This window comes from Parasteatoda tepidariorum, chromosome 4, assembly GCF_982258835.1.
Source record: "Parasteatoda tepidariorum strain Cologne lab strain chromosome 4, Ptep-v5.0, whole genome shotgun sequence".
Lineage (NCBI taxonomy): Eukaryota > Metazoa > Arthropoda > Arachnida > Araneae > Theridiidae > Parasteatoda > Parasteatoda tepidariorum.
This window is the reverse complement of record NC_141758.1, coordinates 5,772,919-5,790,957: the sequence shown is the minus strand read 5'-3', so window position 1 is coordinate 5,790,957 and position 18,039 is coordinate 5,772,919. Positions and strand designations below refer to the sequence as shown.

At 31.0% G+C, this 18,039-nt stretch overlaps 1 protein-coding gene across 1 annotated transcript in view; it reads left to right on the top strand.

Moving 5' to 3' along the window:
• The window catches only part of LOC107443413 (uncharacterized), a 159,826-nt gene that overhangs the window by 99,686 nt on the left and 42,101 nt on the right, over positions 1-18,039 (top strand). The window contains exons 37-54 of the mRNA XM_087160562.1: positions 1,395-1,448; positions 2,562-2,615; positions 2,745-2,798; positions 4,754-4,807; positions 4,894-4,947; positions 5,778-5,831; positions 5,927-5,980; positions 9,534-9,587; positions 10,024-10,077; positions 12,109-12,216; positions 13,130-13,237; positions 13,359-13,466; positions 13,769-13,822; positions 15,381-15,434; positions 15,517-15,570; positions 17,333-17,440; positions 17,544-17,597; positions 17,896-17,949. Of these exons, the coding sequence (XP_087016688.1) occupies positions 1,395-1,448; positions 2,562-2,615; positions 2,745-2,798; positions 4,754-4,807; positions 4,894-4,947; positions 5,778-5,831; positions 5,927-5,980; positions 9,534-9,587; positions 10,024-10,077; positions 12,109-12,216; positions 13,130-13,237; positions 13,359-13,466; positions 13,769-13,822; positions 15,381-15,434; positions 15,517-15,570; positions 17,333-17,440; positions 17,544-17,597; positions 17,896-17,949 (1,188 nt within the window). The remainder of the gene's footprint in view (positions 1-1,394; positions 1,449-2,561; positions 2,616-2,744; positions 2,799-4,753; positions 4,808-4,893; positions 4,948-5,777; positions 5,832-5,926; positions 5,981-9,533; positions 9,588-10,023; positions 10,078-12,108; positions 12,217-13,129; positions 13,238-13,358; positions 13,467-13,768; positions 13,823-15,380; positions 15,435-15,516; positions 15,571-17,332; positions 17,441-17,543; positions 17,598-17,895; positions 17,950-18,039) is intronic.

Genomic DNA, 18,039 nt, shown 5'->3' with positions numbered 1-18,039 from the left:
TAAGCAAATAATGAATCTAAGTTAAGACGTAGACGAGAAAGAATTATATTTCAACAAATTTGATGTGTGATATATTTAATTAACTTCACGTTAATTAATTTTATGACTTATGTGAAGAAACTGAGCATAACTTTAATTCGCCATTTTGCTTCTCAAAGTTCAGCTGGCACTGACGTTATAGGTCACATGTGTGGATATCGGTTCTTCTTCTTCTGAAAGTGCAAGTACCCAATTGTTTCCTGATTGTTTCAAGTAAAATTTTTCGCCAAATAAATTTTCGACCACTTTTCGACCTAAAAAAAATAAGAGACACAAAACTAAAATTAATGAACTAAATTTAAAATTATCAAAACTACGACTTCCAAGTAGACTAGCGTTTTTCAAGTCTGTTCAACGTCTGTCAAGTAGGCTACGTTTTTTAACACGTTCAAGCCTGTTGTTGCGCCTGAAAGCGGGACGGAAAAGAAAAAATACTGGTAGAAGAACTATTTCAATATTAGATAATATTCGGGAGGAGTTAATCTATTCTCTACAATATTAATTCACTGTAAGGAAATTTATCACGGCGAAGAAGCAATTCATTATAAAAATTGCATCTGTTAAAAACAATTGGTAGTTATGGATTTTTATTATTTCCGGAAAAAAACTAAAAAATTGAAATTTATTTGTTATCAGTTTTTACTCCGGTGAGCCGCCCGATGAGACAATCTAGCATGACCCACCGGTGGATCACCCCGGCATGAACGTGTTAAGTAAACTAATGAAACCTAAAGCAAAAAGCAATGAGGACACCATTTCAGTTCTAAACTCTAATCTTCACCTAAATACCCTCTAATTGAGTATAATACTAGGTATACTTAATTAGAGAATAAATCTATTGGTGTAGTATTTTCAAGTAAAACCAGACTGCTCAAGACTGTTATTCACTCCTTCATTTTCTTTGTGCATTTCTTTATAACAATAATCTAAGCTTTGTTACAGAATTGATTTGAATTTATTGAACTCTTCTATTGAATTAATTTAACTTTGTTATAGAATTTATTGAACTTATTGAATTAATTTGAATTTATTGAACTTATCAAATTGATTTGAATTTAATAAACTTTGTTGTTAAATTTATTGAACTTATTGAATTGATTTGAATTTATTAAACTTATTAAGTTGATTTGAATTTATTGAACTTTGTTATTAAACTTATTGAATTGTGTTGAATTTATTGAAATTGATTTGAAATAATTGAATTTTGGTATTGAATTTATTGATCTAAAACATTTTGGCCTGTTTGACAAAGTTTTATATTTATTAAAAAATTAATAAAAACAAAATTAAACAGACTTTCTGAAAAAAAAACTCTGTTATGTTAAAGCTATATTGTTTCTACTTTTCCTTTTTAGGGGGCACCAGGATCTAAAGGAGACATTGGTGGACCTGGAAATCCAGGATCACCAGTAAGTACATTGTATAATATTTTTAAAATTCTTATAAGAACAATTTTATTCTCATAAGAGCAATTTTATATCAATATTATTAGTTTTATTTCATTTTAGTTATAATAAATTTTAATATTGTAAAGCGATTAAAAATTTAAACGTTGTCTCAATAAATAATAATTACGTTTAGCCTGATGCCTGAAATCTGCTTATTTCCACCTCTCGTTCTAATAAGACTGTAGCGTGAAAATTTTTCATTTTAAGAAAAAGGGAAAACTTGATAATTATAATTGGTCTATTAAATAAGTCCAGGGAAACTTTTTTCTCACCGTTACTTAGAGGGATGAACGTTAAAATGATAATTAATGCATACTTGAACGAATATTAGATTAAAAGACAGAATGTGAATATTAAAGTGTGAGGAAGACCGTTTCGTTAAGAATAATGAATTAAGAAAAATATTTAGATAAAAGAATAACATAGAAAGATAAGATTAGCTGATGCTTTTTATGTTACAAATATATATATATATATATATATATATATATATATATTTGTAGTAATTTTACTTCTGGGAACAAAATATTCGAACTCTTATATCTAAATATAGTATAGATTTAAAATCTCTGATTGAAAGATATAATCCAATTTCTCTAAGGATAAAAAATCATTTGTGGTCTGATACTTTACTGTAGTTTAGACGTAAAAGCTTTATCAGAAACTAATTATATCATTTAGTAAATAATAAATAAAACTTTAATTTAAAAACATTACTCTAAATTAGAGCTATTAATTCCAACAGTTTTATTAGAGATTGGACATAAGAGCTCTAATAGTTAAAACCTAAGAGCTCTAGTAGTTTAGATCTAAGAGCTCTAGTAATTTAGATCTAAGAGCTCTAATTAAAAGTAATTTCAGATTCGATCTCAAAGACAACATTCTCGAAACAGATATGTGTAAAAAGAATTAACATAATGTTATCTTTGGACCTAACAACTTACAAAAAAAATCTTGTTAGAAAATATAGAGTATTTATTTTTTAATCATGGATTCTGTTTTAATCAAATATCTTGAATTATTTCGGGGTGATTATTTCACTATTTTCACTAACCATTTCTCTAATTATTTCAGGGTGAAAAAGGTGCTATGGGTCTGCCGGGAGACGCTGGTCCACCAGGTGACAAGGTTATACAGTTTTAATTATTTCATGAAATCATGCAATCTGTTTTTATGGAAAAAAATTTTGTTGCATATATAAATATATTAATTTTAATATTTAGTTTAATCACTCTCTTTTCTTCATTTATGATGAAGGGGCGGGACGGACCACCAGGATCTGTTGGACCATCAGGACCTAAAGGAGATAAAGTAAGCTGCACTTTTCTGGCTGTTTTTAAACTGTTATTTTAAATCTTATTCTTAAACTACTGTATCATCTGTTATATCCTATGACTTCTAACGCTTATGTAACTGGGTTAATATAATCAACTCAGTGGAGGGACAGCCCATGGAGTGCCAAGGGCAATTATGTCCAATTTTGTGTGCAGCACAAAGGGAATTGAAAATAAAAGTTTTAGTTGAAAAATTGTAGAATTATACTTTTTTTCATTGTCAAATTGTAGAAAATCATTTATTTTGCAACGCAGTGTTTTATTTATTTTTGTTTAGAACACAAAAAGCTATTTTTTTAGTGAAGGAGTAAAAACTTCACATCTTACCATAATATTGGTGTTTTTATTTCTTAAATAACCTGTAAATTTTAATAGGAGTTTACAAAGTTTTATCTAATTCAGTATGGTTTTTTTCTGCATTGCATAAAACGTTAAATAAATGGAAAAAATACAACCTTGACTCGCTGGAATAATGGAGAGAAATTTTTTTCTAAGCTTCCCCCTTTTGTAAAGGTTAACTAACCTATATAGTTTGATCAGATTCTGTTAAAGAGTTTTTAGCACCGAACATTGTCCAATCATTGGGAGGTGAATCCGTACACCTATAATATAAGCTATAGACTACGCTAAACAAAAAAAGATTTAAAAAAAGAATCTCGGTTTACATTCGTCATTTATATATAAATCCTTGTTTGAATGCTAAAAGAATCCATTGCAGTGGATAAAAATATGTAAAGATTGATTAAATTGTTTCCACATATTTTTAAACGCTATAGAAACCATGGTTTTTCCGCAATTCTCGCCAAAATAGACGTTTTTGCTTAATATCAATCAGTATTTCCCACTCTTAAGTTACTAAATAGTAGCATAACGACAAAAGTTGTTAAAAATGCAAAATTACAAACTACTTTTCGCACAGAATACAAAATGCGTTTAATGTTCATTTTTTGTTAAATGTTTTTCTAAACAAGTCAAATTATGGTATTAAGTGTAAAGATAACTTCAATGCTGTTATTGAAGAAACTTTACAGTAATAAAACTTATTAATGAATAATTGGAACGTATTTTTGTGAAAGCAAAAACGACAGTGCAGTTACTGATAACGGAGAATGCTACAAAAAGCACGGTCGTTGATTCTTTTAAATTTTTTTTGTTGCATGAATATGATGGTTTTAATATGAACGACGCGTGATTTCATCAATATTTTGCAACGTATCACATACTGATTTAATTTATTGAGAAAAATGTATATGCGCAACCTTCAGAAATGCAGAAGTAAACTGACCACCAGAACTATTTTATATAGTTCCATTAGACATTGTTTTTTTTTCTCTAAATTTATGTTGAACGATTGGTTTACTCCAACGAAATTAAGAAAACTTCATGAAGTTAAAACTGAAATATCTCATGGAATGCAAATTTATGTAGTAATGTGGTCGAAAATTGAAATTTCAAAACTAACTTTTATTTAAATTTTTTAAAAAAAACATAAACTCTGAAATTCTGGTTTACATGAAATCACTTTTTTTTTAAATACTACACGCTTAAATAAAAAAAATTATATTGATAATTTGTATTGTTTTTTGTTGCAAATTAAGAATACATCTATGCATATCGTATATTCGATGTCGTGATCTGATTCGTCAACTATAATCGCAAGGTGTCAAATGGATTTTAAATTTACAAATTTAAAAATAAATAAAAAACATGTAGAGGTTGATACGAATTATACCCTTCAATTAAGTACCTTTCTGTGATTTTTTTTAGATCCTTGGAGATAAACTTTAGATTCCAGTGATTTCTTTATTTTTTTACTTTTTTTTTTAGTTTTGGTGATTATTTTGATGTAGATCACGATAGGGAAATATATAGCTCTAACTTGATTACCCTTTAAATGTTCAAAGTGCTCTAAAAACATGCTCTTATTTTTAGGGTGATTCTGGTGCTCCTGGACTTATGGGAAGAGACGGAACGCCAGGAAATCGTGTAAGTGTTCCATAGAGATGCCCTAAATTGGTGTTCATCTAATAAAATTCTTAGATATTTCATATTCTTATTCTTATACTATATAGGGACTTCCGGGGCCACCAGGGCCCGCTGGACCTGCTGGGGAAGATGGTGACAAAGTGAGTAGATAAACTAGGTGTATAAACTAAAACACTAATTAATGTATTACTAACTAATATCAATAAGTTGCTATTAAAACTAATTAATATCAATCAATTACTAATAATAATATTAATTAATTACTAATAATGCAAACTAATATTAATCAATTACTAATCAGACAATATAATGTCAATTAATTATTAACAGCACTAATGAATATTAATCAACACCGCAAATTAAATCAGAGATAATACGTTTGATTTTTAAAGCGATTTGTCAACATTTGTGTCAGGCAAATCAGTTTTTAATAACAGTAAATCCGGGGATAAATATTTTTCTTAAAAGAACTTAAAATTTAGATACTTCACTTTTAAGAAGCATTTGCTTTTATGTAGAAATTGCAGTCATCGCTAAACAATTTCTCTCATACTCAAAAATCAAGAGAAAGAAGGAAATAAAATTATATTAATATCCTTTCTAATAAAATTTTTTAAATTTGCAATCATTAATGCTTTTTGAGGATTTATTAAAACTTCAATTAAGTTTAGGCGTTATTTTTACTTTAAACGAACCTGTCTTTGATATTTAATTTACAAACAAATCAAACTTGTTTCCAATTAATTGAAAACTGTAGAATATTCTTAAAATATATTTTATTGACATTGTGAACATTAAGAGCATTTAAGAACATTTATCTTAATTGAATCCATCTTTAATATTTATCTTACGAATAAATCAAATCGGGTTATCAATCATTTACGACAATAGAATAGTTTTAAGAAAACTAATTCTTTCATTAATATTTATAAAAATTCAATTTCATCTTTAATTTCTCATTATTTTATAGGGGGATATCGGACCAGGTGGTCAAAGAGGACCTAAAGGCGCTAAAGGTGATATTGTAAGTATTCTAACTAAAAGTATTATTTTTTTATTTAAATTTGTCGCATTATATAAGTATGTTTTAAACTTTATTTTTTTTGTTTTGTTTTTAAGGGTCCTATAGGATCTGCAGGCCCTCAAGGACTTAGAGGAGAACCAGGACCACAAGTAAGTAAATTACTCTATTAATGCTGCATATTTGTTTGCATAAATCTTTAAGTATTCGTCTCCTAGAGATTTTTTAAGAGCAAACGTGCATCAAGTCTTCAGTGGCAGCCTGTATGTGCATAAATTATTAAATTATCTGTTTTTGCAAGCTTTTGATTTTCGTAATGCAAGATCAGCTGCTCGCGGCAGACAAGTCCGAGATGACAGCAGGGAGACAGGCCGCCGCACACTGGTCCACTGAAGGTTTTGTGCCCGGAAGAGTTGCGAACCTCACTTCATTTATTTAAAAATGCACCAGAACAAATTAACACAAAATTTACATCAAAATATCAAAAAGACAGACAAAAAGTGTCATTGCATAAAACTTCACTTGGAAACATCAATTAAGTCCCCAAGTGTTTCAGGCATCAGACAGAACTTGAGCTCATAGGCTGTCTTTGTTGGGAGTTGATTTTGAACTCTCACTATGGATATGCATTGGTAGGTCATAGATGAATGGTTGGTCTTCAATTTTGTACCGTACATTTAGTTCTTTTTTTTTGCAAGCACTCTATTGTTTGCACTTGGATCTCAAGTGTTCTTCTTTTCCACAATTGGCGCACGCTTCGGTGATTTTACATTCAAAGACCTTATGACACGCAGCATTTGAAACATCTAAGGACTTTTAAAGACTCCCTTACTTTTCCAATCGACAACTGGAGTGTTACTTCGAAATGGTGACCACCCAATGGTTTCCCACCCTCTAGTCGAATACATCTACTTCAGCTTTCTTCATTCTATGTTTTGAGACTCTCCTTTAGAGTTTCTCCTTCAAGCTCATCTTCTACATCATAAAGAATGAGGCTTGGCTTCTTTCGCTTCAGCCTAGGTTAGGTGAATTTGCCACCTAGGTCTTGATTTATTCCGACCTGGGTGACGCTCCAATTCTCTTTTGTTTTTTGCTTAAATGAGCATTCCTCTATTTATGACTTTTTTTTTACTCTTTTGATCCGAAACCTAAGTTTGGCCTTCTTCACACCATCACCCAAAGTTTCATCCAAGGTAGCCCTATCGTATTTAGGTTTTATTGTTAGAGGGTACTCAGTTTGCTCATCTTTTACCAGAATTGGTTCTGCAAATATTCTCTTTGTTAGTGACCATTCTCTTTTCGGTGTTCGTCGCTTGGAAGCTTTTTGTATACTTCTATTCTTCCTCTCAATCGAATGATTTTTGGCTTCAACTGATGCTTATTACAAGCAAATTCATCTCCGGCCTCCATAAGCGAGGGCGCTTCTCTCCCCAGACTTCTGATATGTTTTGAGAAAAAAGAAAGCTCTTTTACGAGATAAATGTATTTTAAAACTGTGAGTCTCTGGGCGGTTTCCGGCTCCCTTTCAGTACACGTTAGCTACCCAAGTGTGTTCACTAGAGCACCACGATGAGGTGTGAATCTAATCAACTTCAAATAATAGATCTAGGGCCGGGATAGCCTGGTCGGTAAGGCGCTGGGCCCATATCCAAGAGGTCGTGGGTTCGATCCTCGCCGGCCGAAGACTCCCCGTGTAGTAAATGGTGACTGATGCACGTTAAATCTGTCGAGTCTCAAAGTCCTCCATGTTCCCACAGCAAATCAATACCTCTGGGGGTACTGATCCAGGAGTTTCCTTGTCTTCTGGATTGGTTCAAAATTACAAGGCTACGGAGTTGAACGTAAGTAGTCGTAAACCTATGAAATTGGGTCGGCTGTTCAACGACGGTTATAAAATAAAATAATAGATCTTCAATACCTCCGGGGGTACTGATCCAGGAGTTTCCTTGTCTTCTGGATTGGTTCAAAATTACAAGGTTACGGAGTTGAACGTAAGTAGTCGTAAACCCATGAAATTGGGTCGGCTGTTCAACGACGGTTATGAAATAAAATAATAGATCTTTGTTGTTCTTCAGTGGAGAATAACCTCTCAGACGTTGTCATCACTCCGGTAGAGTCTAATTATCTGCAGGTTTTCTCTTTGTCTTGAAGCACAACTAGAGGCTCCCTGGTAACAACTGATTTTTGAAATATGCATCAAATATTTTTAGTACGTGTTTTTTTTAAATATATATATATCACCAGCCGGATGACCAAGCAGTCAGCGTGTGAAGTCTGTGAAGTCAATGATTCAGACTGTGAAGTCAATGATTGCGGGTTCGAATCCCGCTTAGGGTATGGATGTTTCTCGCTGTGCGATGTTCTCTATTGTGTGAATGTGACCCACCCTATAATCGGGTATCTGTGGCGTGGGTAATGTTGCTAGCCTCAGTGACTTCAGTTTACAGGTGTCCACAGGGTAACTTTAAATAAGCAACACTTCCGACATCTTCCTAGGTGAAGAATTAAATTCAGTGCCTGCCATAATTTTTTTTTTTTATATTTCAAAAGGCAACATGTACCAATCGTTTAGTTGAAACATGCATAAATCATTTTTAACCCCTTGGGGACGGGTGATTCAGAAAAGCATTCGTACTAAACCAGAATCAAGTTGCAATTAAATAAAAAACGGTAACTTAAATATAGTCGTTACTAATTTGACAGACTTACTCTGCTTTTATTTCAATTATTGTTAGTTTAATCATATATATAATCAATGTTAATTCAAAGTATAACTAAATAGTTTTATTTTAAACAAAGTAATGGTGAATTAAATAAATCAAAAAATTATAACTCCGCCCACAAATAAACTGCTAAAGAAATACTTTGATTACCAGTTTTATCTTCTTACCCTGATTGATACGGTTTTTTGCTGTCACGTATTTGTGACAGTCGGCGCGAAAGGGTTAATATTCATTGGCTTTAATTCTATACGCGGCAACATGCACAAATCTCCAGTTTCTACATGCATGAATCATTTTCTTTTAATGTTGCGTGTTTTAATTTATAAGCTAGCGGTAGCATTCATCAATAATTTACTGATAATGTATTCTTCTTCATTTTCAAGTAAAGCGAACAAGCATTTTTTTTCTTCCTTTTTGCTTTGTCTATTATTTTTCAAGGCCAGTTTTTCTTTTTTATCAATTATTTTCGAGTCATTTATTATATTTACTATCCATACTGCCATTTAAAGCAATTGTAATGCTACTTTTTTGCGTATTTATGATACTTAACGTAGTTTTAGATAATAATTATTTAAAATATTTTTGGTTTCTTTTAAACTTTTATTTAAACAAAAAAGTTATGAAAAAATGTAATTAAAAAACTTTAAATAAAAACTGAATAATAATTTAAATAAATGTTAAAACATTTTTATAAAAAGTACCAAGTAATATTTTTCAATGAATTTTAATTTAACAGTGGATAATTATTACAGATAATTTAGCATTCACGATGTAGTATATTTCCTCTTATGTATTAAAATGTAGTAATTTTTATTTTACTTTGAATGTGATAAAAGTTAGAATGGTGAAACTAATATGAAATCATTCATATAACCCGTAATATGAATCATCATATAACGGGTCGATTTTAAATTTCCTATTCTGTATTAAAAACTCATTTTGAACAAATATTTTGAGTAACTTAAGGACCTTTTTTTTCTAGGGACCAGATGGTGAACGAGGAATGCCAGGGCCCATTGGGGCAAGAGGTCCAAAAGTAAGATTGTTCTTGCTAAAATGTATTTTATATATCTTAATATAATGTGATTTTATAAAATTGTTCTCTTTTGAATTTGCAATAAATAAAATTTAATTAAATTTAATTTGAATTATTTTTTTTTTGAATTTATATCAAGCTACTTTTAATTTAAATATATCAAAATATTTCCACCCATACTTTTATATGTATAAATAATAAAATGCAAATGATTGTTACGGTTCGTTTATTTCTCTTGAACGAAAGGTAGATTTAAACGTTTTTACAATCAATACGTTACACTTTCCGATCATTAACTACCAAATCGGATATAAAAAATAAAGCTTAGGTTAAATACCTTAAAGCATATTTGTGAAGGTTGCATATCATTATTTGTTAAATTATTGTATAACCAAGCATCCTATAATTTTCTAATGTTTGTTTATTTTCTGAACAGGGAGAAGACGGACCCACTGGTCCTCCTGGACCCTCCGGACCAGCAGGATTACAAGTAAATGTTTTTTGATCCTACAATGTCCTCCAACTGAATAAAGCCAATCTCATACCATTGTTGGACAATGCGACAACCTACGAGAACCAAACGTCTATAAATAGAAAGTCTATGCCTAAACACATATTTAGAAAGAATAACTCACTTCCTGCTCCACTTGGTTGGTTAATTACGGCGATGGTACAAACAAGGCATCGCTTGGATGCCAGTTAAATGTGGCTCTTGTAACGAAAGGGTTATAACTGAAAGCCTCCACACGGTTCTTTACAGGTAGTCCGATCTGACCACTGTGAAGGATATCCACTTACCGAACGAATCATTTAATACAGAATATAGTTTAAATAAGAAAGTGGTAGCAAATACATGATTAAAAATTTATTTTATTTATGAATATTATTGGTTTGCCTTACTCATTTGTCAACCACTACAGATTCAATTCTCAAATATATAAGATAAATTTCTCTCAATTACTTTTATAAAAGGTTTTGGGTTCTTGCGCAAAACTGGTTCACTTTTTAAACAGTCTGCGCGGACTACTTATAAAAGACCGTGTGGAGGCTTCTTGATGTAGGAGGTGATGGCTCTTCGCACAAAATACAGCACTCTTTCTTTTTCTTCTTTTTTTTCAAAGCACTAGGACTTCCAACTCGTGAATAGCACGAGTAAATGCTCTTTCCACTAGTCTGATTATAACGGTACTGTTATTTCATCCCCCCCCGAAAAAAAAGAACTTCTTTTCGACAGTGTAAGAGAACTAAAATAGCGCGAACTTCTTAAACCTACCTATAAAATGAAATCACAGAGCCACAAGAAAAAGATGCCAAGAACTGGCACATTTTGCGGGCAGAAACCATGACGCACGGAGAAAATATTTTCAGTTAAATTATTGTTTGTACAGTAATAACATTTCTGATAAAAATACCTCCATAATTCTGGTATTTACCCGTTTTGTCCCGAATTTATGAATGGAAATGATACAAAAAGTGGTTTTATGGAAAAAGTGGTTTAATATATTATCGAAATTAATAGGTTTTTCCACTGTTATGGCATTCAAAAAGTCTGATACATCAAAAAGTACTTGTTCCTTATAATCCTAGATCTAATCAGAAATAACTAAATCATTGTGGTGTCTGAGAATCTTTTAATTCACCCAGATAAATGAAAATGCTGAAAAAAGTTTCCCACCACAATGAATGTCTTTGAAAAAGGGAACTGTGCTAAATATATGACGCTGGGCGTTAACCGGTTAACCCTTTGCACTCGATGTTTTTCACAGTTAAAAAAATAGACGCAACCACTAACATTTTGAAAGAGTTTTTAGAAACTTACCTTATAATACCCGGAGTTCACTGAATGAAGTGGTAACTAAACATTAAGAAGAAAAAAATTTCATAATTAGAGTAGAGGATAATTTACAGGCTACAATGGTGACATACTGTCACCTCTCGAGTGGAAAGGGTTAAAATCCAAAATAAACGATATTTAAACCATTCTTTTGGTGAGTTTTTCTGATGTGGTAACTGTTTGCCGGAAACTGTGATTTTCAAAATTAAAGTTTTTATTATACCACACATTTAGTATATCCATTGTTTACTGGCACTTTTTATACCTTTGTATCCTGTTATGAATGGACTAACACTGTTTCAGTGAAACAACTCTATTAAGCCAGTTAATACGCAAATATTAATAATTTTTATCAGTAATGGTTTACGTTTATATTTAAATTTATTATATTATTAATTTATTAAGTGGAGAAATTAAATTTAACGGGAAAAAAGCTGTAAACGGCCTCAGTCCAGATAAAAATACTTTGTGATGATGATGACGAAATAATAAATTTCATCAAACGTTTGCTTAACGCTTTGATCTATTTATAAACAGAGCAAAGTTATCTGCAGTTTGACCTATTTATAAGAACAATATATTGTTAATTAATTGCGTTAGTTTACCTGACGCTGTAATAAATAGATTTTGAATTATTTACACCAATGTGTGTACCACATTTATTAAATTATCGCACTTGAAAATTAGGGATTGCCCGGACCTAGAGGTCCAAAAGGAGATCGTGGTGACCATGGAAAAGTAGGACCACCCGGACCAGCTGGACAACCAGGAGAACCAGGACCACCAGGTTCAAAAGTGAGTACAAAATACTATTTTGTTTGTTTAGTAAATTTTATAAATATAGCAAAATTTTTAGAAATCAGACAATTTCTTCTGTGTGCTTATTTTTTTTGCTTGTTGACTTACGTAAAACCACTATAATTTATTTATTGCGGCACATTTAAATGAGGGCTCTTTTGTTTATTACAAATTACGGCTTTTAAACCCTTGTTAACTCTATATTATTTTATTTATTTCTAGTAAATGATAATTAACTCATTTAGCCCATTAGATAATTTTTTTTAATTCAATAAATTATTAGATAAATTTTAACGCCATTTTTTTGTAGTAAGTATGTTTACCACGGGCCATTAGGAGCATGAAAAAAGCATGAAACTTACTGACTTTTATTTATAAATTAAATCAACGTAAATTAAATTTATAAATTTATTCAAACGTCGTCAGGCATGAAGTTAATTATAAATGGAAACCAAAATTAAAGAAAAGGTGAAATTGTTTACTTTTAAAATTAAAGGTAACTATACTTATCATGACCTTAGAGAGGGAAAATGATCATATTTCTCTTTATGTCATAATGTGTTTTATTCATAAATTTTCAGTTTGCTTCAAAAATATTTGAACGATATGAATTTGATTAAGCAAAATTTTTAATTTAAGCAACATATAAAGTTAAATAGGCTCACCATAACAAGTATTTAATAGATATTATATATATTATGATATCTTTTAGTATATGGAAATTACAATATATTTTATTTAATGGATATTCATCTGTATTTAGACACGTGCTCTTCTTAATAAATTTTATTATAATTTCAACAGGAAAATTTTAAGATTAATGAGCTTAGAATCTTGTTCATATAATTGGAACGATATTTTTGAACACTATAACTAGTACACTGCTTAAAGATGTTATATTTTCTCCTAGGGAGGTGAAGGCATTGCTGGTCCACCAGGACCTGAAGGAAAACAGGGACCAAAAGGTGAAGATGGTCTCCAAGGAATACCAGGACCACCAGGGAAAGATGGGGAACACGTGAGAATAAAATTTCTTGCCTCAATTTTTAATTTTTCGAATTATATTTAAATAGCTAATAACCAATTGAAAATTGATTGCTAACTTTTATTTAATAAATACTTGATTTGTTTTTTTCCAGGGACCTAGAGGACCACCAGGACCTAAAGGTGAAGATGGAAAAATGGGATTACAAGGACCGCCAGGACCAAGAGGTCCACATGGACCTGCAGGTCCAAAAGGTTTGCCTGTAGGTAAACTTCTTCAGTGGTATCTTCTTTCCCCCATCTATATATTTTAAGAATAAATGAATTTTTTGTTAGTTATCATCTTAAAACCATACGTATGTCTTTTTATTTTGTTTTAACACAATGTCATGCCCATATTTAAATAATTTAATGGTTATCCTTAAATATATTCGCTGTTAGTAACTTAATATCTATAGTATCTTATTGTTTACATTTTATTACAATTATTTTTAAATTATTCGTTTCCTACATTATTCTTGTGATTTTATTAGTATGAATTTATTTTAAGAAGTTTTATTTTTAGGGAAATCCTGGATTTCCTGGACCCGCAGGAGAACCTGGAACTGTTGGACCTAAGGTACGAATAATAGCTTAATTTATATATTTATATTATTTATGTATTCAATTTATTTATTTATTTGCCTAGAAATTTAATAATGGATTTCATGTTAAGTAAAGGATAGAATAACCGAGATAGATTGGTAGGATTCCGCATAAACATCCAGTTTTAATCCTTCATAGAAACTGCTTTTAGCGAAAAAAAGACTACACCAATACGCCCAAGCAGCGGCACATTTTTACATGGCAAAATACAAAATGTGAGAGAACAATTACTCAGAAATCGGTCGAATAGTTCCTGAGAAATCGAATTTGAAATAAGTTATAAATTTAAATTCGATTTCTCAAAAACTATCCAACCGATTTCGCTCTTTTGTAATTTGTCATGTAAAATTATATACTTTAAAATGATGCAAAAAGTTTTATACCTTACAGTTAAAAAAAATTTCGTTTAAAGGAACAGTTAATGAAATAGTAAAAATTAATAAATATTTACAAACATTTATTTTCTGCATTGAAAAAAAGTTCTCGAGATATGGTGAAATACGCAAAATTAAAATTAGCGCTAAGGTGTCCAAACTTTGGAAATAAAAAAAAGGAGAGGAGGTGTGGCATTAAGTAAGTTCATAAATCATATATGCATACTTGCCAACTTATAATCTCTCAGCAGATGAATCATCCCAGTGGCACTAAGATTAAAAATAAATTGCCTTTATGGAAGATTAATTTTTTATTTGGAGCAAGTTTTAACCCATCATATAAATTTTATGCATTTATATATATGTAGAATTTATTTAAATGTACTGTCAGTCAAAATCATTTTGAATTAAATTTATAAATGCAAAGAATAAATATCAAGCATACATTTTACTACCACTTTAAATGTAAAAATAAAATTTTACGCAGCATGCGTGAAAGTTGGCTGGTATGTATGATATTGTTGATTACTTTGAAGAAACGGATAGATTTGCTCCTCACGAAATTTAGTTTAAACTGAAATGGTTTTGCTACCAGCTTCTCCTCTTTTTCTTTCTCATCTTCACCCATGCCATCAGGGGTGAAAGCGAGACGGAAAAGAGGAAAGGCTGGTAGTAAAACCATTTCAGTTATAGCTAGTTTTGGGGAGGAGTTTACTTATTCTTTTTTTAAATTTTTCAACAATATCTACTTTATCTTGGAAAAGAAGCAGTTTTATATATATGCCAGAATTATAAAAGAAATCTTGATAGTTACAGATATTTCATTTTTTTCGAAAAAAAATGCTGGAATGAAATGTTTTACGTACCAGGTTTTTCTCTTTTCGGTCTTGCTATATAAGGGCTTTCACCCATGCATGCCATAAACCAACTCAGTCTAAATCTAAGACATATTTCTAAACGATAAAGTTATAGTTACAAAAACAAACATCGTAAGCATTAAAGTAAAAATTTTTGAAACTTTGTACCATTATTTTTAAAAAGACATATTTTGTGCAATATAAAATGTTGCAACGAAAGAAAACTAATATTTTTTTTTAAAAAAAAGTAATAAGGAACTTTTCGGGAGTTAATCCCATTTTTTTCTCTCACAATTTGTAGGGTTCTACTGGAAAAGATGGAAGCGATGGAAATCCGGGTGACCCAGGACCCATTGTAAGAATACAATTTTATTAAATATATTTAATGCTAAAGTTTCATTGGGTACAAAGTTTTATGTCTGTCTGTGTTTTTTAAGGGTCCACCTGGAGAGCCTGGTAAAATGGGAGTGGCTGGTGCACCTGGCAAACCGGTAAGTAGTTTAAATCTGCTACTTCCTTTAACTCTAGGAATTTTGTACGCTATTTATATACATTTTTACCGCAGCTCAGCCAAATATGGCGTTTCAGTCCCCCTATACTCTGAATATTTTGGAAAAATCTCCGATTATTTGCCAGAGAAATTGTTAATAATATTTCTCCATATTAATTATAATTTCTAAAGCTCAATAGATGGCGCTCTGCGCAATGTAAAATCATTAGTTTCTAATCAGTTTCCTCCATGACACTGTACCATTATCATCATCCTTTTTGTTATTAAATATATATTATGTTAAAAGGCGTTTGTTATGATTGAAACCCCGAGATCTGAGATCATATCATCGTATTTAATAGAAATGAGTCACATTATTGCTCAAGGACTCGAAGAGGCCTTTTACCTTTTTATTTCTTTTCGAAGTCGTGAAGTAGTTTTCATCTTGAGTTTTGAAAAGAAAAATAAGGGTAATACAATCATGATATAGAAAAAAGTAAAAATAATTTTGAACTTTTTGCTGCAATTGCAACGCCATTGGCTGAATTAGAGTTACAAACAGAGAAAAGACTACAGCGTCAATCGCTGGCAGTATTATAATTTAAATTAAATTATAAGTATAAGTATTTTAAATTATAAGTTTATTATAAGTATTAATTATAAATGTTTCAAATTTATTGTACATTGTATTAAATATATTGTATATAATTATAAGTATTTTAAGTCTTTCAAAGTATAAGTAGATTAAATCATAAGTAAATATCAAAAATAGTGAAGAATTCATTGAATTTATCTGATAAAATAGCATCGTTAGTTATAAGCGGGATTTGATTTTGGAATCTTCAATTAGTATTTCTGCTTTAAAAATATTTTTGTAGTTTGCGGCTGCGCATTTTTGTGGGGTTTTTTTCCCCTTAAAATTCGTGTGTTAATCGTCATTAAAGTATCAGTGAGGATCTTAATTTAAAATCTCTATGTATATCTTTGTTTCGAATAAAATATGGGACCTCCACACATTTTTCTTAGTAATTTATTTTGGAAGACATTTTGGAAATTGTTTAGCATTTACATTACCGTAATTGCACCAGGCAGGGGATGCATAAGTAATTAAAGGTTTGATATATGTGATATATCAGAGCATATAAGGAACCTGATGTCATTAAATTTATCAAAATTCAAAGAATTAAATGGGCAGGCCACATTATAAGAATGGAGGATAGCAGGACAGCCAAAAAAGTTTTCTGTGTCAGGCCAACAGGTACAAGAAAAAGAGGACGACCAAACCTAAGATTTTTAGACTACCTTGAAAAGGACCTACAAGTTTTACAGATAATAAACTGGAGAACCTTGGCTAAGGGAAGAATGTCTTGGTATAGGCTTATTGAGAAGGCCAAGGCCCATTCTGGGCTGTCGTGACAATGAGAAGAAGAAGAAGAAGAAGAATATGTGAGATATATGCATCGTTTGTTTTTAAGTGACATCTTGGAGTAGGGACCTAGTAGAAATTTTATTTATTGTATATTCCAGAGGCTTTAGCTATTATTTTCTTAACATGATCAGCAGATAAATTAGTAGCTCAGAGTGAAACAAACATTTTGATTTATAAACAAAGTTGGGAAATATCTACAAACTCTAATATATTTAGCAAAGAGAGTGAAAGCTCACAGCTACTCCATAACGAAGTTATTTGCTTTGATGATAAAATATTATGACAAAAGTTACAATAAAGTCAATACTAGGTATTAAGGTTAATTAATTTTCAGGGCCCAGCAGGACCTGCCGGCAAACAAGGAGACATTGGACTCACAGGGGAAAAAGGAGACAAAGGGCCAGTTGGACCACCAGGAGACCAGGGACCCGTTGGTGCTCCAGTATGTAGATTCAGCATAAAATATTTTTTATTAAACTGTGTCTAAATAGATTATCGTGACAAAATTTAAAAATAATTAACCATACTTTATTTTTACTATCTAGGGTAACCCTGGACTGCCAGGACCTTCTGGTTTAAGAGGATCACCTGGACCAGCGGTAAGAATTAATTTATTTAATGATAGTTTTGTCAACGAGGAAGTGTTTGGGCAGCAAGATAAAGCAAATTTCGCGAAATAATTTATGAAGCAAAAATTATAATATCTTAGTAATAAAATATATATTATCTACATAAACTGTATAATACTTAATTATTTAAACTATAAAAAACTTACTATAAAAGTGACAGTATAAAAATTGAAACTATCTAAAATTTCAATAATCTTAAAAGGTTTTAATTTCCTTTACTTTTGAATTATCATTTTCGATTCCTTTCAATTTTCGTTGTTTCTTTCAGGGAGATGTGGGACCACCTGGTCAAGCTGGTCCTCCTGGACAACAAGGAAATATTGTAAGTCATTTTTCTTTATATTTTAAGAAGTTATATATATGTTTCTTAATAGGCCAATTTGAACCGTGCCTGGTGCAGTGTGTTCAGTTT